The sequence below is a fragment of the Sus scrofa genome, chromosome 10 (genome assembly GCF_000003025.6).
Source record: "Sus scrofa isolate TJ Tabasco breed Duroc chromosome 10, Sscrofa11.1, whole genome shotgun sequence".
Taxonomy (NCBI): domain Eukaryota; kingdom Metazoa; phylum Chordata; class Mammalia; order Artiodactyla; family Suidae; genus Sus; species Sus scrofa.
In genome coordinates this window covers 24,302,703-24,324,546 of record NC_010452.4, presented here as the reverse complement: position 1 = coordinate 24,324,546, position 21,844 = coordinate 24,302,703, and the positions used below count along the sequence as shown (strand labels likewise).

Sequence of the window (21,844 nt, the reverse complement as noted above, 5' to 3'; positions counted from 1 at the left end):
CCCCGGGGCCCCGCACCCACCTCGGGCGCGCCCACCACCGCGTACGAAGGAAGGGGGCGCCAGAAGGGTTAAAACAATGGGCGCTCTTTGCCCAGGGGCCCTGGCCCGCCCGGCCGGCCAGGCCTGTCCCCAAGCTCGCGGGTGCCCCGCCCAGCGCCCTGCCACCGCCCCGGGCGCGGAGGAGCGCTGTCGGGGGCGAGCAGGGCCGGGCGGGCGGCGCGGGCGGTGAACGAGGACGGCGACCGGGAGGAGGAGGAGGAGGAGGAGGAGGGGGAGGAGGACGCGCCGAGGCCACACCCATCGGCGCGCCGAGCCGAGCCCGGCAGCGAGTCGTCGGCCGCCGCGCGCGCTCCAGCCGAGCCTCCGCCCGCACCGAGCCCGGAGCCGGGCCGCACCGGGGAGGGGCCGCTCCGGCCGCAGCGCGAGGGCAAGAGGGGCGGCGGGGAGCCGGCACCGGGCGCGGCCGGCGCAGCGACCATGATCGCTTTGTTCAACAAGCTGTTGGACTGGTTCAAGGCCCTGTTCTGGAAGGAGGAGATGGAGCTCACGCTGGTCGGGCTGCAGTACTCGGGCAAGACCACCTTCGTCAACGTGATCGCGGTACGGGGCGCGGGCCGGCCGGGCCTCGGGCCCCGCCGCGCCCTGTCGACCGATGGCCGCCTGGCGTGGCGGGCACGGCGGGCGCCGGCGGGGAGGCGCGGGCTGGGGCGCGCGGGGCCTAGCACGGCCCTGGGAACCCGACAGCGCGTGCCCGGGCCGAGATGGCACGGCGGGCGCGGGGGCGGGGGACGAGACCGCGACCTGCGGCGCCCAGGGTGTCACGAGGCCAGAGGGGCCGCTGTCCGCGGAGACGGCCCTCTCCGGTCCCCGCGCCCGGGCGCATGACGGGGCGAAAGTGCCGGGCCTGCCCGCGCGGCGAAAGGAGGGTCTCGGGACTGGGGGCCGCCCGTCCTGGGAGGGGGCCTGGGCCAGCCCAACCCCACCCCAGGGGGTTCATCTTTCCTGCCCGGAAGAGGAAGCCCCAGCGATACAAGGGGAGTGGGGTACCCCTGGGGGGGAGTGGAATCAGCTGAGGCCGTCGACCCAGCCCAGACCTCCCAGAACCGGCCGCCTAGTGAGTCCAGCTGGGGCCTGGGGAGCATAGCATCTACGGGATTGCGGAGTCCCCGCCTCGCTCGGAAGTTGCAGAAGGAGGTGCTTCGGCCCCGCAGGATGAGTTGGAGGGGCACTGCCACTCCGGGGACACCTGCGACAGTGGCTGTGAGGGCTTTGGGTCATCAAGACCTCAGTGGGCAAGTGTAAGCCTTTGGGTGCCAGGGGAGTGGCTGGCCGCCAGTTGAAATCTGGCTCAAAAAAAGGGGAAGATGAGCCCTGGGTCTGTGGGCTGGGCTGCAGTAATGGCTGCGGCCTGCCTCTCCCAGCCTGGCTGGTGGGGCCTGTGGGCAGAGGAGGAAAGGCCTGGGGACCCGGCTCTTGGCCCCAGACTGGGGTTTTGGAGAGCTGTGGATCCGCCCCCTGTGAGAGGTCAGTGGAGAAGCTGGACCAGCCAGCCTGGGCACCTCCCCTCCCTGTGTCTGCCCACCCCACAGAGGGGAGGGAGGGAGGGAGGCTGGGGGCAGGTACCCCCATGATCGCATGTTTGGGCCCTGGCTTCCTTTCCCAAACCTGTGTGCTTGTGGCTTCTGCCAGGGGCTTCTGGCCTCTCACAGCAGGGCAGGCTCTTGAGGCCCAGGCTCTGGATCTCCTCGGGAGAGGCCTGTTTAAACCTGGCGCTGTCTTGGTGCTGGGGCTCCAAAAGCAAGAGCAGGACGCCTGGACCCATGTCCTGCCACCGGCCTGGCTGGCTTGGCTTCCAGGCTCTGGATCTGGGAGATGTCTCTGGGGTGAGGCTGAGAGGGGAGCCAGTTGCTGCTCCAGTGGCTCGGCCTGGGCGGCACCTCTGGTCCCCAGGGAAGAGCTCCTGGTGGAGTGTTTACGAAGCTGTGCTCCTGGACAGGGATCCAGGCGGGTTCTGTGTCCTGGTCAGGAGGGTGTCCCCTGGAACAGCAGCATCTCCCGAGTGGGGTGCTCTGGCAGGTCAGAAACAGAGTCCGCCACCAGGATCAGTCATTATCTGAAGTGTGGGGGGAGGGTCCCCCTTTAGGACCTGAAATTTGCACCTCCACTCACACATCCTGAAAGTGCAGCCGGAGTTTCCCTAGAAAGAGGCTCCCAAGAACAGCCCTCCCCTGTGGGCGGCGTGGCAGTTCCTGCCTGAGTCCAGGGTCCTCGGCCGCTCTGCTGGCCGCTGGCTGCGCTCTGCTGGCTGCTGGCTGCGGCTCCTTGGCTGCGGCATTTCCTCCCGGCCTGGTCTCATCACAGTAAAGGCTCTTAAAGGACCCGGGCTCTGCCCGCATGCCCCCCGCGAACTCTGAATCACCTTCCCGTCTCCACTGGCCTCTCTTTGTCTTTACTTTTTCCTTGGGCTTTTCCTACCCATTGCATGGGGTCTGCCTTTAAATGGAAATGGAGCTCCAGCTCCCAAGTGAGCAGCTCAGCCGCTGATGGGAGCTGGGAAACATCACACAGACCTTCCAGTGCTTCTGAGAACTGAAACTCACTTTTGTTTTTGTTTTTTGCTTTTGTTTTTGCTTTTTATAGGGCCGCACCCATGGCATATGGAGGTTCCCAGGCTAGGGACTGAATCGGAGCTGTAGCCGCCGGCCTACGCCACAGCCACAGCAATGCAGGATCCGAGCCGTGTCTGCGACCTACACCACAGCTCACGGCAACGCCGGATCCTTAACCCGGATCCTTAACCCGAACGTGCGTCCTCACAGATGCTAGTCAGATTTGTTAACCACTGAGCCACGAAGGGAATTCCTGAAACTCACCTTTGAATTCTGAAAAAGTTGTGCCGGCAGAAAGGAGGAGATGCTTCCCCCCCTCGCCCCGAGGGAAAGGAGAGAGCCATTTTCAAATATTTTAAAATAGGAGTTCCCGTCGTGGCGCAGCAGAAACGAATCTGACTAGGAACCATGAGGTTTCCGGGTTCGATCCCTGGCCTCGCCCAGTGGACTAAGGATCCAGCATTGCCGTGAGCTGTGGTGTAGGTTGAAGATGTGGCTTGGATCTGGCGTTGCTGTGGCTCTGGTGTAGGCCGGCGGCTACAGCTCTGATTAGATCCCTAGCCTGGGAACCTCCATGTGCCACAAGTGTGGCCCTAAAAAGCAGAAGAAAAAAAAAAATTAAAGTGTAAGGAGTTCCCATCATGACTCAGGGGAAACGAATCTGACTAGTAAACACGAGGGGCAGGTTCAATCCCTGACCTCACTCAGCGGGTCAAGGATCCGGCATTGCCGTGAGTTGTTGTGTAGGTCACAGATGCTGCTTGGATCCGGCATTGCTATGGATGTGTCGTAGGCCGGTGGCTACAGCTCTGATTCAGTCCCTAGCCTGGGAACCTCCATATGTTGAGGGTGCAGCCCTAAAGTGACCAAGAAAAAAACTAGGTAAAGGGCTGGCCTACGGAAGAACTAATCTTGGGGTGCCCCAGGAATAGACTTAGGAAGATGGGGTTTGACTCATTAGAACTTGAAGAGTTGGAGGAAGGAGCCAGAAGAGATTCAAGTCCGAGCCGGGGTTCTTGGATGACCTCAGGGTTACTGCTGACCTTGGCTGTGGACTTGGTGAGGTCTGCAGGCATTAGCAGGGGATTGATGTGGAGATGCTTGCAGCTTAGCTCTGGTTCTCCGCTGGACTGGAAATAGGGGTGCCGGGAGCCTGGCTCCCTGAGGGTCTCCCTGGCATCCCTTCTGCCCAAGATCCTGCTCTGCTGGGCTGGGCCTTTCACAGGCACAGAAGCCTGTGGGTGTTCGGTGGCGGGGGGCGGGGGGCCCACAGAGCCACGAGGGCTCCTCAGGTAACAAAGCCATTTGTGAGCCCAATTTGCCAATCTCTAGGAAGCCCTGAGGCCCAGAGCGCGTAAAGCATCTTGTCCAAGGCCCTCCACGGCCAGTGATAAACAAGAACCGGGCTTCCTTTCTCAGACTCCCGCTGTTCATCTGCCCAGGTCGGGGTGAAGTAGGCCTGGGCCAGGGGGCACCCCAGCCCAGCGGGCACGCTGTTGGGTCTGGGGAGTTAAACCCGCACTTCCCCTGTGCAGCCAAAAGCGAGCCTCCTCCTTCAGGGCACCCCTGGCCTGCATTTCCTCACTTGTACAGGCTCTTGAACCCTTTTGATGTCTGATAAAAATTAGAGACCCTTTTCCCAGAAACCTGTACCCACAGACAGGTTAGGATACTTGGTCTACGCCGTTGGTCTGGGGTTTTCAGTGCTCACGTCCAAGGGCCTTGGTGACTGAGCTTGGGTGATTTCTGAGGATAAAGGGAATCGGTCCATCTCGTTCAGCTGGAACCTCAGGGTCCTCCTTCGGACTCACAGGCTCCGAAGAAGAAACCATGGCATCCTACACCTGGACCAGGGGTCAGAGCCACTGATCTCTTTATGAGGCACATTATTCCTGATGCCTGGTAGAAGGAAATGCGTCATGAAGGAGCAAGGGTATCCTCAGGTTCAAGGTTATGCTCAGGTGCAAGGTTACGTAAGCCCCGACCCCCCCGCAGCCTGTGTCTGAGGGGGAAGCAGAGGTGTCCTGCAAGTGAGCATGGAGATGGCCTTGGGGGAGGTTTGGTCTGGCCTTATTTGAGGCCCTGTGGCTAATTTAGAACAATCTGGAGATTTTAGAGTCACTTGAGAGGAGAAGTGAGAATTATTAGTTTTTGGTTTGGGTTTTTTTTTTTGGTGTTTAGGGCCACACCCACAGCACATGCAGGATCCCAGGCTAGGAGTCAAATCAGAGATACAGCTGCCAGTCCACACCATGGCGACAGCAACATTAGATCCGTGCCGCCTCTGTGACTTACGCCACAGCTCATGGTAATGCCAGATCCTTAACCCACTGAGTGAGGCCAGGGATTGAACCTGCATCCTCCTGGTTCCTAGTCAGATTCATTTCCACTGTGCCACGACGGGAACTGGGAGAATTATTAGAATTTAAAGTGGACCATGCGGCTTTCCTGTCGTGGCTCCGTGGTTAACGAACCCAACCAGTATTCACAAGGGTGCGGGTCTGATCCCTGGCCTTGCTCAGTGGGTTAAGGATCTGGCATTGCCGTGAGCTGTGGTGTAGGCCACAGATACAGCTCGGATCCCGCATTGCTGAGGCTGTGGCGTAGGTCATCGGCTGCAGCTCCGATTGGACCCCTAGCCTGGGAATCTCCATATGCCTTGAGTGTGGCTCTAAAAAGACAAAAGGTCAAAAAAAAAATTTAAAAATTAAAAAGAATAAAGTGGGTTATAGGAAACGGAATTACAGTTACTTCTGCTGAGCAAACGTTCCCTAACATCAGTGTAGACACGGTGGCTCTCCTTGGGGGGGCGGTCCCAGTCTAGGGGGAGCCAGATGGACAGTGCGGATTATCCAGCCTGCAGATGGGTGCAGTACGAAGAAACGCAGCAATTGCTTTGTGTGCATTGCTTCCGGGGCGTGGCTGACTTAGCAGCTGAGGATTTGACGTGAGTGTTCACTGCTAGCGTGGAACTGTCCCCTTCCCTTGACTGTTTACTGTGACTTGCCCCCACCGGGGACTACGTAAAGAGAAGGGGCTTCTGGTCCAACAGAGAGAGGTGGCTCAGACCTCAGGAAGGACCCTCTCCGTCCAGGTTGAGAGACTTTGAGAGCCCAGGTCATGGTGGACACGGGGCTTGGGTACGGCCCGTCCTGACGCAGCACAGGAGCGCAGAGCTGCCCCTGAGACTCCAGCCCGATTCCCGTGGCTTTTTGGTCCTCGGCGCTGGGAACCCAGGTCCTGGCCATTTTTGCCCCTTTTCCAATTCTGACTCTTCCTTCCAGTCGGGGCAGTTCAATGAAGACATGATCCCCACCGTGGGCTTCAACATGCGCAAGATCACGAAAGGCAACGTGACCATCAAGGTGGGCACCCGGGCCGCCGAGGGGGTGGGGGGGTGGGAAGACCGGGTGTTTGGGGGGGTGTTGACAGTATGTGTCTGTGTGTTGAGTGTGTGTGTCTGTGTGTTGGTATGTCTGTTGGAGCTTGTGTGTTTTGGGAGGGTGTTAGAGCATGTGTGTGGAGGGTGTGTGTCTGTGTGTGGGGGCGTGATGTGTGCTGTGTGTATGTGTGTTGGGGGTGTTGAGTGTGTGTGTTTGTGTCTGTGTGTATTGGGGTATGTGTATTGGAACTTGTGTGTATTGGGGTGTGTCTGTGTGTTCGGTATATGTGTGTGTTGGGGGTGTGTTGGGCATGTGTGTGTGTTGGAGGTGTGTGTGTTGAGTGTATGTGTCTTTGTGTTGGGGTGTGTATATGGAGCTTCTGTGTGTTGGGGTGTGTCTGTGAGTTGGGTGTCTGGGTTGGGTATTTGTGTGTGTGTTGGGGGTGTGTGTGTGGAGTGTGTGTGTGTTGGGGTATATGTATTAGAGCTTGGGTGTGTTGGGTGTGTCTCTTGGGGGGGGTGTGGAGTGTGTGTCTGTATGTTGGGGCATGTGTATTAGAGCTTGTGTGTGTTGAGGTGTGTCTGTGTGTTGGGGGCATGTGTGTTGGGGGGTGTTGGCTGGGGCCCTGAAGGAGAAGCTAAATGAAAGCAGGGGTTGGGTTGGAGGAGTCAGGACCTGGAGCTGGAAGGAATGGGGGGACACGTGGGAGCCAGGGTGGATTTGGGGGCCGCCTGCTGGTGAGACATCTCCCCTCTTCTTGCTCAGCTCTGGGACATCGGGGGACAGCCCCGCTTCCGTAGCATGTGGGAGCGCTACTGCCGAGGAGTGAGTGCCATTGTGTAAGTGCCAGGTGGGGGACACTGAGACTCCCGCCCGCCTGTAATTGCCTTTGGTTTGGCACAGCCCCTGGGCAGCCACCAACCAGTTCCAGAACCAGGGCATCGCCCACTCCGCCTGGAAGCACCTGCGTGTCCCGCCTCCCGCTTGCCCCCAACCCAGACTCACCCCATCCGTTTTATGTGATGTAATGGTTCATTTCCTTGCTTCTTAAAAATAATTTTGTCCTACATATGTATATATATATATGCCCAAACAAAAGATTGTTTAGTTTTCATTGTTTCTAACCTGAGTTTTCAAAGTTTTTTATTTTGTGTACAGTTTTTAAAGGCGACTCTCCATTTACAGTTAAATTAATACATCCTTGCAGCCAGTCTTACACCCAGTAACCTGATTTTTTAAAAGGCATCTTGATGCAAGAAAGTCATCTGGGGCTTCCTCTGCTGTCTTCACCCCCTTATCTGGTCCTCCCATCAGAACACAGGGGGTCACTCTGCGAAGAGCTTGGGTCCAGTCCTCTGGGACCCCGCTTTGCCACATCATTGGCAGCTTCTCCGGGGTCTTTGGAGGAGGGACTGGATGGATTCTGCAGGTCCTCACTCCCTTTGGTTCAGAAACCATTCTCCCGGCACCTGCCCAGGTGGTCTATAGACCCCAGGGTGATGAGCCCCTTCTCTCCCCACCCTCAGCCGTGGGGTCACTTGCTTGTTTGTCCCCACCCTGCCATTCCCCAGGTACATGGTGGACGCAGCTGACCAAGAGAAGATCGAAGCCTCCAAGAATGAACTCCACAACCTACTGGACAAGCCTCAGCTGCAGGGCATCCCGGTCAGCGGGCTGGGGGCGGGACCAGAGGCCGGGGGGGGGGGTGCAGCGGGGCTGCAGAAGCGCGCCCTGCCTGCTGCTGCCCTGGACCCAGCCTCTCCTCCCTCCTCTGCAGGTCCTAGTCCTGGGTAACAAGCGAGACCTCCCGGGAGCGCTGGATGAGAAGGAGCTGATTGAGAAAATGTGAGTTTGGCATTTCTTCTCTCCCTCCCTCTCCCCAAATTCCCAGGCCCCTGACCGCGGAGGGCTGGCCGCCGCGCTAGCGGTCGCCGCACGGTGGCAGCAGAGAGCGCCTGCCCGAGCCCCGCCCTCCCCGCCGCAGCCTCTGCACCGCGCAGCCTCAGTAGACTCTCCGCTCTCCTGCAGGAATCTGTCTGCCATCCAGGACCGAGAGATCTGCTGCTACTCCATCTCCTGCAAAGAGAAGGACAACATTGGTGGGTCTGGAGGCGGCGCTGCATTCGTGAGGCGGGGGCGGGAGGGGAAGGCACTCCAGGTGCTTTGGGGCCGTGGCTTTTTCTTTGGAGCCCAGAGTGCTGTGGGATTCTGCTTCTGAGCCTCACCCCGGCTCTGTGGTCGCCTAGTGTGTGAACCTCCTTGGGGTTCACTTCCCCACCTGGGTCACCACAGGGTGGGGCGACATCACAGGGTGGGGCGATGCGGCAGGGTGGGCCCAGGCGATTCGCAGGCCCCTTCCAGGCCTGACGGCCACGTCCAATGGTTCCGCGGCTCTGTCTCTTTCTCAGTAGCCAGATGTCCCTGCCCCCCACGCCCTTCAGAGCTTGTGATGCCCTTCAGATTGACCCCAGCTGGGCAGCCAAGAAGCCCAGACCTGCCACTCCCCAGGCGTTTGCTCTACCCCCAGCAGGCCCAGCGCTGAAGCCCCCTAACCTCCTCTCTTGTTCCCCAGACATCACCCTACAGTGGCTTATCCAGCACTCAAAGTCACGGAGAAGCTGAGACTGCGGCCCCTCCCCTCTGACCAGGGACCGCCATCCAAACTGAAGCCGAGCTCCCGCCCCCCTCCCCGCTGCCCCCCCTCAAAGCCCACCCCTCCTTATTCGGTGTGGGGAGGGGTCCTCTGGGCGTCCCAGAGTCCTGTTCTGCTGAGGTTTGAACTCCTGATTTTATTGTAAAATAAATCGCTCCCATCTGATCCCCTAACCTCCCCCGCCCCGCGCTGCTTCCTCTTCCCCCTACAGCCCCTGGCCCCACAACCCGGCCTCCTCTCTCCTCCAAGCCCTGCTTCCCTTTTCCACACTCTTCTGTTATTGTCCTGTGTGTACAGTATATATATGTATATATATTTTAATTTTTTAATTTAAGCAAAGACTAAAATCAACCATTTGATGCTGCAGGGGCCAGTCAGGATCTGGGAGGGGGGGCTCTGAAGAGAAGGGGGTTGGCTGGGGAGGGTTCAGATCAGGAGAGGTAAGGCGGGCACCTGGGCAGGTACCAGCCTGCTCACAGGTGGCTGGCCCCAACCCTGTTTCTTTCTACTTCCCAGTCTGGCCTGTCCCCACAGTGCTTGAATGTCACAGGCTGGCGGGAGCCTCCAGAGATGCCCTTCTCTGTCCCCAGCCTCAGGAGGGCCACCAGGCACCACCAGGTGCCAGAGACCGGGGGCTGAGAGGGCAGGGGGCCAGCGTCCACGGTGCCCCAGCAGCTCCTCCTGCCTGTTCCTGGCTCCCAGCCCCTGCCCCTCCCCGGGCCCCCACCTCCATGGCCACCTCATTTTCTGTTCTCGTTTTGCAGGTTGCACAAGGAGAGAACTCAGCACGGGGGGTTGGTTCTTTGGGTTTTGTTTTCTGTTTGTTTATTTGTTTAATTTAATGATTTGTAAAGTGATGTTCCTCTTCCTTTTTTACACTTTTCAGCTCATATTTAACCTCTGTTTGGAAAGTGATTCTTGTAACTGTACATTTTTTTGCCTCCTAACAAGAATAAATGACGATTTTGTGTTGGGGGGGGTCCATGGTGCGGCTTATTTTCCATGGGTGGTGTGGGATGCCCGCAGGCCCAGGGACTCGGGCCACCGCCACCCCAGGCACAACGGCCAGAGGGAGGCACCAGCTCAGTCTGAGCACACACGCAATGGCCCTTTGCAGAGGAGGCAACCTCCCAACGCCTGCCTCCAGCCTCCTACCTCCTCCTCTGGAGACTTTCATGTGTCCCCAGCCCTGAGCCAGCCGCTGCTGGCCAGGAGTGTCCAGGAGGTCTGTGTAGGGAGCTGCCCTGCTGCCCCCACATGTGCGGAGGGACCCCCAGTGGTTCGGGACTGCACCTGCAGCCAGCGCTGGGCGGGGACAGTGCCAGACTTGCAGAGCCCAGGGCTTCCCCTTGAGTGCTTTTCCCTTGGTGTCGAGTCTGCTGGCTTCCTGGGAGAGGCCTCGCCCTCCCTCTCCTGGCCACTCCCAGCCCATCCTCACCCACCCCACTTCAGAGCTGCCCGCCCACCGTGGCCCGCTGCTGTGGCCCTAGAGCCTTGATCCCCAGATCCCGGGCCATCTTGACCCAGTTTTAGCATAAGCCCCGCCTCCTCCGCCCCGCCCCCTGCAGGAGGCTCCCCTGCTTGGCACCTCTGCAGCTTCTGCAGGGAGAAGGCCGCCTCCCAGGTCTTGGGAGCAGAGTCTGGCCTGGAGGCTCCAGCCTGGACAGGGGAGTTTGAGGAAAGAAGGAGGTGGCGCTAGATTACTCGGTGGCTTCCAGCTCCTTGGGAGTGGGACACAAGCCCTTTGAGGCCAGGCTGTTCCCCTGGGCTCTCCTGGCTGTGGAGGTGGCCCAGGAGGTGAGGGCAGGACAGGGAGTCTCAGGCCTGATCTGCCTTTCTCGCCTCCTGTAGCCTCACGAAGCTGAGCCTTGAGATAAGACAGGCTGAGCTGGTTAACAGCAGGCGGGCATCCTGCCTTGTGCCTGCATAGCAGGTCCCTGATAGGCCAGACCGTGCATATGTGTGCACCGGGTGTGGGACCCATACATGGCTGGCCAAGCCTGCGCTGCCGTTCTGGAGAAATAACCCCCAAAAGGAAGGAGGGAAGGTGCTGGAACAGTATCTGTTGGTCCTGATCGGTGATTCCAGGCCTCCATGCTGGGGTTGGGGGGTGGGGATCTGGTAACGGCGTCCCTTCTGGCGGGAGGGAGGTGATTCTGCAAGGTGTGTGTCCTGAGGTGGGGTGCAGGGGGCTGGCTCCCAACCTGGCTGGTATCAGGGTCTGAGGGCTGGTCCCCTAAAGACCCAGCTCAGGTCCACCACCCACCACTGCCAGCCTGGCTCCCACCCAGGCAACAAACGCCACATTGTTCCCCCAGCTGGCCCGGCTGGAGGGACAGTGGCTCTTTCCCAAGGCCTGCTGGCCGGCTGACTCATCCTGCAAGCCACTCACGTTGGCGGGCTGGCCGGGGCAGCGGTGGTGGCCGGGCCTCGGAGCCACCTTCTCCCCCCTTCAGCTCCAAGCTGGCCAGCCAGGGGCAGGGAGAGGTAGGGGGTGGCCTTTGTGGCAGAGCCCCCCAAACGGGATGCGGAGTTACCCCTCCCTGATCTCGGCCGCCCATTCTGGCGCCCCCTCTGGCTCTCGCTGAGTCCTGACTTCACCCCAGCCCCCCACCCCTACCCTGACATCCCATAGGGAGCCAGTGATGCGTCTTGGACAGGGGTGGGGTGGGGGTAGAGCGGAAGTCGAGAGGGATGCAGAGGGAGGGGGCCGGTGACCCTAGCACACTAGCCTACCTTCGGCCCCTCTCCAACTTGCACCCCCCCCATCTTAAGTTGCTGCAAAGCTGGGAGCTTCAGTCACTGTGGCAGCTGGTCTGCCGAGAAGTGGGTGGATGTCACTCCAGCACAAAGAGTGTGCGCCTGGCAGCGCCATCACCTAGCAACGGCCTCCCTCTCTCTTGGCGTCACCCGTCCTGGGGGTGGGTGCCAGGGAGAGAGAACGAGGCCATTAAGATCCCCAGGAAGGGGGAAGGGGGCCTGGGTCCAGGGCAGGCTGAGGCCAAGGGGTGTGGGTGGGGTGGCCGGAGGAAGATAGAGCCCAAGGCACTGGGCAATGCCTGTGTCTCACTCACTGTCCTGGCCCTGGGGACCCTCCTGAGGCTGGCACAGGGCTTCTGGGCAGAGCTGGCAGCAGAAATCTCCACGGGACCCACAGCTCACTTCAGCGGGAAGGGTGGGCTGGCAGGACCCGGAGTGCTCCATGGCCTAGGCTGAGGCGCCCCTCTGCTTGGCCTCGTGCCCACTTCGCTGGGCCCGGACAGGGCTAAGGGGGCCTCTGGAAGGGCCCGGGGGACCAGTGAGAGGGCGGAAGGCTGTGGGGCATTGAGAGAGCCCTGGCTGCCAGGAAGGGGGTGGTGGGGTGGGGTGGGGTGGGGGCAAGCAGGGGACAGGCAGCTGGGCCGTCTGCAGGCCAAACAGTCCATTCTCAGAAGCTGAACAAGAGCCGCAGTCACAGTCAGAGCGGCTGGAAGCCCCTGCTCAGGAGGAAAGGCTGCTGGTTTCCCTCCAGTGGGGGCTTTGGGGGGCGGGGGGCTCCAGAGGAGATGTGTTTGACCTCCCGGGAACAATGGGCTCAGGCTGGCATGAGGTCAGAGTGCCCCAGCGCCCCCCTCCTCCATCCACAGGGTCCCATAGGACACCAGCCACAGGTTGGGAAGGGCCAACGGTGGCCAGGAGGGGAAGGCCCAGTGCATCTGGGTGCTGCCAGGATGTGGCACAAGAAAGTCCTGTGGGCACAGGGCTAGTTCTATCTAGTTTATTGTTTCCAAGAAGGGCCTTCTACCGGGGGTGGGGCATGGGGGTGCTGACAAGGATGTGGGGATAGGATAACCAAGGTACATCAGAGAAGGAGAGGGGAATGGAGAGAGAAATCCTCCTGGAAAATAGACAGCGCCTGAAGGAGGCGTCCAGGGCTGGGACGATCCCACCAGGGAAGAGCCCAGCTGCGAGCCCCCAAGGCCGCCGTCCAGGACGCACGGTGCCAAGAGGGACACAAGGAAGGTGTACTCAGGCTCCAGACGGGGACAGGTGGCAGAGCTGGGTCCAGGTGAGGGTCTGGCTCCCAGCAGCTCTAAGGACCTGGAGGATCACCGCCCACCAGCAAGGGGACAGGTGGCCCCAGAGGGACAGGGAAGGGGCTCAGGGAGGGGGTCCCAACACGCCTGGACTCCAGCAAGGGGAGCCAAGTCCGTCTCTGGAGAGCAGGGCCTGTGGGGACCGGGCATCGTCCTGCCCAGCCGGGCCTCAGCAGGGCGTGCCCAAGGCCAGGAGGGGCGCCTCCCTAGGCTTGTGGAAGTAGGCGGAGGCGGCCATCTCCGTCTTGAGCTTGCCGTCCACACCGCCTGCCGCAGCCCCACCGCAGCCCTCGCAGCAGCAGCAGCAGCAGTCCAGGAAGGCGCGGCCCAGCGGCCGGCACACGCACAGAAGGAGCACGGGTGTGACGGCTGCCTTGAGGAAGGTAGAGAACTGGGTGACCAGGCCCAGGAGGTCCAGGGTCTGGCGGGCCAGCGTGGCTGAGAGGTAGGCAGCCACCACGTTGCACACATTCTCGGGGAGGGTGCAGAGCGCGTAGACGGCGGTCAGGCCCACCACGGTGCTGCTGAGCTGGCCCTCGCACTGCTCATGCTTGCCCGGCCGGCACTCCGGCTTCCTGCCGGGTGGGCCCCGCACCCGCCACGTCACCAGCTGGCAGGTGACCGTGAAGAGGATGGGCAGGCAGAAGTAGCAGCCGAAGGACCACCACATGCGTGCGTTCTGGTAGGTCATGACCAGCGAGTAGAGGGACTCGGGCAGGCGGGCCGAGGGCTTCATGGCACACGTGTCCACCGTGCCCACGGTGGGGCTGGGCTCCTGCACCAGCTGCCACAGCAGGAGCTCGGGCACGGCCAGCGTCATGGAGCCCACCCAGATGACCGCCAGCTTGGCCAGGATGGATGGGCACGGCTCGATGGGCCTCGCCTTGGGCAGGGTGCTGGTGGCCACGTGGAAGCGGTCGATGCCCAGGGCACAGAGACTGAAGGTGGTGACGCCCAAAGAGGAGACCTGCCGTGGGTGTGGATGGGATAGGCAGGGGTCAGCCCTGGGGCCGAGTGGCCGGCTCAGACCTGGAAGTGCCTAATGGGCATGGGCAGGACGGTAGGGGCAGTGCCACAGGCCTCCCAGGACCTCGGATCTATGGCCAGCGTGTTACAGGACAAATGCCCTCAGGACCCGTGACCTGGTGGATGGCAGAGCTGAGGTTCCAGGGACAACCCACCTGACTCTTGCTGCTGCTTCCTTGCCTCCAGGCGGGTGAGCATCCTGGGCCCACAGCCCCTCATGCTCCTAGAGCTTTTATTTTGGGGGGGCTGCACCCAAGGCATATGGAAGTTCCCAGGCTAGGGCTCAAATCGGAGCTGTAGCTGCCAGCCTATGCCACAGCCACATCAAATGTGGGATCCGAACCGCATCTGTGACCTACACCACAGCTCACAGCAACACCGGATCCTTAACCCACTGAGTGAGGTCAGGGATCAAACCTGCGTCCTCATGGATACTAGTCAGGTTCGTTACCACTGAGCCACGAAGGAAACTCTGCTCCTGACATTTTGGGGAATCACCTCTGAGATGAGGGTGTCCTGGGCCTGCCAGTCCTGATTCCCACACCCACCCCTTGCAGAGGGGACTGGCCTCAGGGCACACTCTGGCCCTCTCGCATCCCTCCCGGAGAGGCCAGGGCTGGCCAAGTGTGAAGTAGCCCCTCCAGGCCAGCTGTGCCGCCTTCCAGGCTGCTCACCCAGCACACAGTGAGCAGAGGAAGCAGGGCAGCAGGGGGCAGAGTGCAGAGAGCAGGGTGCGCTCCCAGCTCAGACTCAGGGGCTGCCCTCCCCGCTCTCCCCTTCCCTGCTAGGGGCACAGCCTCTCCAAGTAGCCCTACCCCACGCCAGGCCTGGAGTTGGACAAAACCACATACCTCTCCTTTTCTGTGTCTCAAAAAGCGCCCGCTGTACCCCAGCTGAGGTCTCCTGCTCCCTCCTGGGGCCCCCTGGGGTCTTCCCTACAGAAGGGTCCTAGGCACATTCTGCCCCTCAACTGTTCCCTTTCGCCTGGCCTGCAGGGAGGCTCTGGCAGGTGCTGGGTCACCTCTGGCCTCCAGGCTGTGGAGGATAAGGCTGGAACCTCCGTGTCAGGTGTGTGGAGACCCAGAGTCAGGCAGGGCTGGGCTCTCCTCGGCCACCAACCATGTGCAGACCGGCTCTCACAGCAGTCTGCCCTCTCCCTCCTGCTCTTAGACCTGCCCCAGTGAAAACCACTACTTACTGAACTTTTGTGTGTGTGTGTGTGTGTGTGTGTGTGTCTTTTTAGGGCTACACCCTTGGCATATGGAGGTTCCCAGGCTAGCGGTCGAATCGGAGCTACAGCTGCCCAGACTACACCACAGCCACAGCCACGCAGGATCTGAACCGTGTCTGCGACCTACACCACAGCTCATGGCAATGCTGGATCCTTAACTCCCTGAGCAAGGCCAGGGATCGATCCTGCATCCTCAAGGATACTAGTCAGATTTGTTTCCACTGAGCCACGACGGGAACTCCATGAGTGAGCTATTTTAAACAAGCGCTTTGTAGAAGTCACGCATGGAATCCTTCAAGAATTCATTCATCTCTGATGATGGTGATTGCTCTCAATTCAAACAGAAGCTGGAGGTTTCAGCAGGCTTAGTGACTTAACAAGGTGACTCCACCAGCGAGGGCAAAGCCGGGTTTCTAATTCAGGCTGCCTGGTCCCAAGACCCTTGGCTCTAGGCTCCCACTGCTCACCTGCTCCTTGAGCAGCAGGTAACTAACAGGCAAAGACTGTCCCCAGCTGGAGGGTCTTCTTTCAGGTTAGAGCACCTTTGGGCCACCATTAGTTGGGCCCCCTGGGTTGAGTAGGACAGGAAGGAGCTGTGCCAACTGCTGAACCTCAGAGTCTTCCAAATGTGAAACCATCGCTGGTCCACATGACAGGGCAGAGCTGGCCGTAGGACAGCATCCAGATGCCTGACTCTGATTCCTCCCCGCCCCCAGGCCAGCCACCCACCCACACAGCATCCTGCCCTCCCCGGGCAGCCTTCGTGCAGACACTTGCCCTCATTATCACGCTCCACGTATCCAACATTTAAAAGGCTGCTGGGGAGTTCCTGTTGTGGCGCAGCAGGAGCCAATCTCACTAGTATCCACGAAGATGCGGGTTCCATCCCTGGCCCCACTCAGTGGGTTAAGGATCCGGCGTTGCCGTGGCTGTGGTGTAGACTGGCAGCTACGGCTCTGGTTCGGGAACATCCATGTGCCGCAGGTGCAGCCCTAAAAAGCATAAAAGAATAAAAGGCTGCTGGCTTATTTTGCATTCTTGTGTGGACAGGGCGGTTTTGCTGTGTCTTGCACAAATGCAGGTATAGTGGTGTTTGCTCGGAGTCTTGATTAAGCTCTCCGTTGGGTTGACACACCCATCCACACCCATGTGCTCATCCCAGCTGGAAGTTCCCAGAGGCGGGGGCAGTGGTCACCTTGGAATCACGGAACAGCTGGCCAGAGGGGCCATCTGGTCTACCCTGGCCAGGCACTAGGGAGGCTGTGTCCTGCCCAGTGACACCCCATTATGCCAAGGACGGAGCAGACACTAGAGCCCCCAGCCTCAGCTCCAGCTCCCAGAACCAGGCCCCCCTTTCAGAGAGGGTGGAGGGGCGGCCGATGGTGATGGCAGTGACAAGGGTGTGTTTGCACTCCCCCCCCACCCCGGGGGGGGCGGGCATACATATGGACCTGACTGGGCCAGAGTAGGGGGTGGGGTCTGTGGGAAATTGGAATCTGCCTTCAGGCGCTGCTTCAGGAGGCAGGAAAGTGCGGGGTAAACGGGCAGCTCAGAGGGAGAAAAAGGAGCCGCACAAAGGACAAAGCCGTCTCTTGGGTGGAAAGATGGAGGAGGGTTTAGGCAGGGGAGGGACCGCCCTGCATACAGAGAAGCGGGGACACTGCCTTGGGGCCCTCAGAGGCAAGAGGCCAGGCTGGGGCTGGAACCCAGGGCCTGCTCGGGACCTGAGAGCCACCAGGAGCGTACTCCGCATTTGTCTCCAGTCCAACCTGGAGGGGACAAGAAGCAAGACAGGGTCCCAGCCTGCAGGCCTCCTAGCCCATCTGGCCGCCCCATGGCTGGAGACACACTCACCTCCACGAAGGGCACCGCCCGGCAAGAAGCATCGCCCAGCAGCCTCTGCTTGGTGATCTCGTGGAAGACGACGACAGGGAGGCAGAAGAAGAGGACCAGGAAGTCCCAGAGGGCCAGGCTGGCGAGGATGGAGTTCCAGGCGCTCTTCAGGTGGTAGCTGTGCCATACGATGCACATGACCGACAGGTTCCCCACGATGCCCACGGCGAACAGCACCAGGGCCAGGAGCAGCACCGCGTAGGCCCCATACGAGCTCTCGGTCACTGGGTATAGGGGGTTCTGCATCTGCAGCGGCCGGCCCGGCGTCCCTGTCGCATTGCCCCCAGCGCGCACAGCCCCGTCCGGGTGGGGGCTGGTGGCCACCCCGGGCTCAGTGGGCTGGGGGCCGGCAGGGTGGATGGGCCGGGGGTACTCAGGCCACTCCTCGGGCACATACTGCTGCACCCCCTTGGCCCCCTCCTCCTCCTCCTCGGTGCCTCGCACAGACCGGCCCCGCTGCAGGGCGGCGCCCCCGGGGATTCTGCGGGGCCCCACAGCTGACGCCACGGCGAGAGAGACGACCAGCGGCCACAGCCACCGCATGGCCGGACGAGCGGGAGGCAGCTGTCCACGAGAGGAGGTGAGGCCGGACCGAGTGCCGGGCTGACTTGAGACAGGCAGCTGGCCGCTGGGTCCGCCCCCACCAGGCGTCTGGCATTGCCAGCCTGCTCCGGGGGCCCAGCAGCTCCCTCCCGCCCTGGCTGGGCCAGGCAGGGCCCTCTGCTGGGCACAGAGCGCGATTAGCTGCCCTTCTGGATTAGCTCCGCAGCAGAGGCCAGCTGTCCCCAACCCTGAAGACCCCGGCCCGCAGGGCAGAGGCAGGGCTCCACCCCAACTCCAGCAGATGACCCCGAGGCAGCACCCAGTCCAACACCACTGTCATTTAGGAGCCTGACAACGCCCCGAACTGAGCTGGTTTCTGGGGTAAGCGTCACCACATCTCTTCGGGGCAGGTGCCTTTAGCACCATACCCCAAGTCAGAGATTTGCTGAGGTCAGTCACTCACTGCAGAGCCAAGCTGGCCCGGGGCCTGGATCTGACTCCAGACCTTTTTTTTTTTTTTTGCTTTTTAGGGCCACACCCACGACATATGGAGGTTCCCAGGCTAGGGGTCGAATCAGAGCTACAGCTGCCCGCCTACACCACAGCCACAGCAATGCCAGATCTGAGCCCTGTCTGCAACCTACACCCCAGCTCACGGAAACACTGGATCTTTAACCCACTGAGCAAGGCCAGGGATCGAACCTGCATCCTCAAGGATACTAGTCAGATTCATTAACCACTGAGCTTCAACGAGAACTCCCCGACTCCAGACATTTTACCTGTCGCTGTTCTCAGCAGGCAGGAATCCACCTGCTTACCTGATGACCACGCCAACTCCTCACCCCCCGCAACCCCGAACAACCACAATCAGAGACTTAAAATGTCATGTTCTGATGCAGACACAAGGTATTTACTGAGCACCTACTGTGTTCTAGACACACATACACAAAAATGTAAAAGACCTCAGCCACCAAGGAGCCTTCGCAGGGGGCGAACAAATATGTGAAGAAACCATCACGATGTGTGCTGTGAAAGGCGGGGCCCGGCCGCTGAGGAAGCCCAAAGGAGCCTGGAGGGACCCAGGAGCCATCCCAGAGGAGGTGACTTTTTTTTTCTTTCTTTTTTTTTTTCTTTTTGCCTTTTCTATGGCTGCTCCTGCGGCATAGGGAGGTTCCCAGGCTAGGGGTGTCATCGGAGCTGTAGCCTCCAGCCTATGCCAGAGCCACAGCAATGCAGGATCTGAGCCGCGTCTGCGACCTACACCACAGCTCATGGCAATGCCAGATCCTTAACCCACTGAGCAAGGGCAGGGATCGAACCCGCAACCTCATGGTTCCCAGTCGGATTCGTTAACCACTGAGCCACGACGGGAACTCCCACAGGAGGTGACTTTTGACTGGACCTCAAAAAGTGGCTGTGAGCTGGCTAGACAGATGACAGGGAAGGAAGGGTGCTAGAGGAGAAAAGGCAGCACATGCAAAGGCACGGGGGTGTGACAGCGGGATGTGTGACTCCTGGCAAGGAGACTTGGGGGTTGGGGGCGAGGAGCCTGGGGAGTGAGCAGAGGAAGGACCAGGAAGGCCCTTGTGCGCCTGGCCCAGGGGTGTGCCTCTCATCCTGGGGGCCGTGGGGAGGGCTGAGCTTGGTGAGCAAGTTCTCTAGAAGGATTCCAGATGGGCAGTGGGCTCATGCGGCTGGGAGCAGGGGTGCTGGTTGGGAGGCAGTGTCTGCAAGGTTCGAGGAGCAGAGGCTGGGGAACTGGAGGCTGAGCCCCAGGTCTGGGGTGGGTGGCCAGACCCCCCTGTGCAGAGAAGAGTCTGGTGGGAGGTGGGGAGAAAACCTCTGCTTTGCTCACGGAGGTGCAGGGGGGCTGTCTGGGTAGAGGTGCAGGAGAGTTACCTGCAGCTAAAGGCTGGGTCCATCCAGAGGTCAGATGACATCTGGAGTTCAGAGCGTCAGAGCAAGGACGCCGAGATTACCCCCGAAGTCAGATCAGACTAGGACTTGGCTGGCCTCTCTGCTGCCGACTCCCCAGCCTCCACTACAGAGGGAGGCCAACCTCCCACCCCCACCCCTCACCCCCGGTCCTGAGCACACTCGGGTCCATCCTCAGGACGAGCTTTCTGGACAGCAGCCCGAAGAGTGGCCCGAGACCTGCCCTACAGCAAGGCAGCTCCCTCCTGCCTGCAGCTCCTGGCACTTAGGCTGCCATCCTTGTAACCCTACTGCCTTGTGTGCAGTGTAGGGCACACAGAGCCCTTGCCAGGGGCTGGGCTGGGCTAAACGCTTGATAGAGTCATTGTACTTATTACCCTTGCTTGTTACCCCAGATCAGAGAGGTGAAGTAACTTGCCTAAAGACACACAGCTGGGATCCAAACACAGGTTTGTCCAACTCCAAATCTGAAATGCTCGGCCACTCCTTTGTGTAGCCTTACAGAAGTTTAACACGGGAAGGGATCCTAGAAGGCTCTGGAAATTGCACTCTCCAGAAGTGGAGCTCCTGGGCCAGGCACCCACCACATAGTGCTGGCGAGTGGCAACCTGAGGGAACATCTGCCTTCGGTTCCTCCTGCGTGAACTTACACCCACAGCGCCTGCGTAGGGGGTGGGCAGATGCTCCAGGGGCGCTGAATCCTGCCAGTCCTGGGCATCCAGGGCTTTAGGGCAGCTGGGATGTCAGAGGCCACTAGGTGGAACCAGATACTCAGAGATAGGACTTCAGGGCTGTCTCGCTCTAGATCTCAAGCCGTCCACCTGCTGAGCTGGCCAGCAGACTCCCCATGTCGGAGGAGGCAGACCAGTGGGTTCCCCATCCCTCCTACCATCAGCCTCCCTAGCAAAGACCCGCTCCCACACTAAGCTGGAGTGACTCCCCTACTCAGAGGCAGGGGGAGCAGACGGCGGACCCTCTGGCCCTGAGAGTGTCACCCTGGATCCCAGGAATTCCCCATCCTGCTCCCTGGGAATTCCCCAGTGCTAGCCACAGGAAAGGCACTTGGCTGGGACAGGGTGGGAGCGAGGCTGGGGATGTCCCTTGGCACTGAACGGGTGCCGCCCAAGAGGAGGGCTGAGAGCTGATGTTTTCCCGAGCAAGAGCAAGGTCGAACCAGATGGTTTGGATTTGACCCTTTGGCGGCTCTGACACTCACGTGCTGTGTGACCTTGGTCGAGTACTGAGCCTCTCTGTGCCTCATCGGTAACAAGGGGACAGTAACACACTGGCTGTGACGACTGAGTGGGCTTGGCTATGTCAGTTGCTGGAACAGTGTCTGGCTCCCAGGAAGCGACGGGCCGGGATGAACGGTTGCTATGGCAGCTCCACTCACCTCTCACCACATGTCGGAGGCAGGTGCCGAGTCTTTATTTTACAGATTTGGGGGTTGAAGGACAGAAAGGTGGGAGGCTGCCGAAGAAGCAGGGAGGGCAAGACAAGATGAGCCCCCCACCAGCTGGCACCAGACTTGGGTGGGGGTTGTCCACAGGACCCACTGTGCCAGCTCTCCCTGCTCCGGGCTCCTGGCCCAGGGGCACTGGGTCCTGCTCTGGGGACAGGGGAAGGGCTATGGTTAGGTGGGCTTCTGAAGGCCGGAGCATCAGGATCCCTCCCAGCCCTGCAAGGAGCCAGAGTATCTCAGGGTTCCTTTCTCAAGCACTGGTTGAGGACTTACTGTGCACCGGGTGTTGTCTGAGAAACTCGGGAAACAGACAGCAACACCCTATGACCTCCGCCCCCAGGACTCACGTTTGAGGAAGAAGGCAGCCACCCACAAAACCAAACCCCAAATAACACAACTGTAAGTTGTGAGCAGGGACGCAGGAAGAGGAGGGGGGGTCGTGACACCCCAGAACCTCTTGCCCCTCCCCTTTCTCCTGGGTGAAAGTCAGCAGGTCGTCTGGGCCTGAGGTCTCCCAAGGGCGCTCCTGGGTGGAGTGTGCATGCAGAGACGGTGGCGTGAGAGGGCAGGACTTCCATGGGGACGAATCAGTGCTTGTCACAGTGAGGTGCCTGGTTCGCCATTGAAGTGGCTGCTGCAGCTGCAGGAAACCCTCCAGATGACTGTGCTGCAGGTGCCAGTGGAGCCAGAACCAGCGTGGCGCACTCCTGCCACATCGAGCGGATGATGGAGAGCGCTTCCCCGCAGAGTCTGGGGGCTCAGCTTGCAGAAGGGAGTGGAGGGAGGGAAGGCGGACCCCAGGGGGCTCTGGAACCACAGACACACCCGCCTATGGCAAGCAGGACCAGGGCTCCCATCTGCCTGCTTCCTAGGTGACCACCTGGCATTCAGGAGACGCTTGGAGCAGGTGGGAGCTAAAAAGAGCAAACGATCAGCAGTGGCACAGAACTGCCCACAGAGTCCGTCCTGCCCCGTGACAGCAAAGTCCCCACGCTCGAGGGCCTGAGGACACCTGTGGCCTCCCCAGCAGGAA

General features: G+C 60.4%; 2 protein-coding genes across 2 annotated transcripts; one reads left to right on the top strand and one right to left on the bottom strand.

Moving 5' to 3' along the window:
- On the top strand, positions 322–9,618 carry ARL8A (ADP ribosylation factor like GTPase 8A). Its single transcript, XM_021064533.1, has 7 exons — positions 322–600; positions 5,894–5,974; positions 6,758–6,831; positions 7,564–7,657; positions 7,770–7,837; positions 8,021–8,091; positions 8,565–9,618. The coding sequence occupies exons 1-7, from the start codon at positions 478–480 to the stop codon at positions 8,612–8,614; spliced, it is 561 nt and encodes a 186-aa protein (XP_020920192.1). The 5' UTR covers positions 322–477; the 3' UTR covers positions 8,615–9,618.
- Positions 9,454–17,816, bottom strand: GPR37L1 (G protein-coupled receptor 37 like 1). The gene is made up of 2 exons (XM_021064532.1): positions 16,833–17,816; positions 9,454–13,688 (listed from the first exon to the last, which is right to left on the bottom strand). Exons 1-2 carry the CDS (start codon positions 17,412–17,414, stop codon positions 12,891–12,893), a joined length of 1,380 nt encoding a protein of 459 aa, XP_020920191.1. The 5' UTR covers positions 17,415–17,816; the 3' UTR covers positions 9,454–12,890.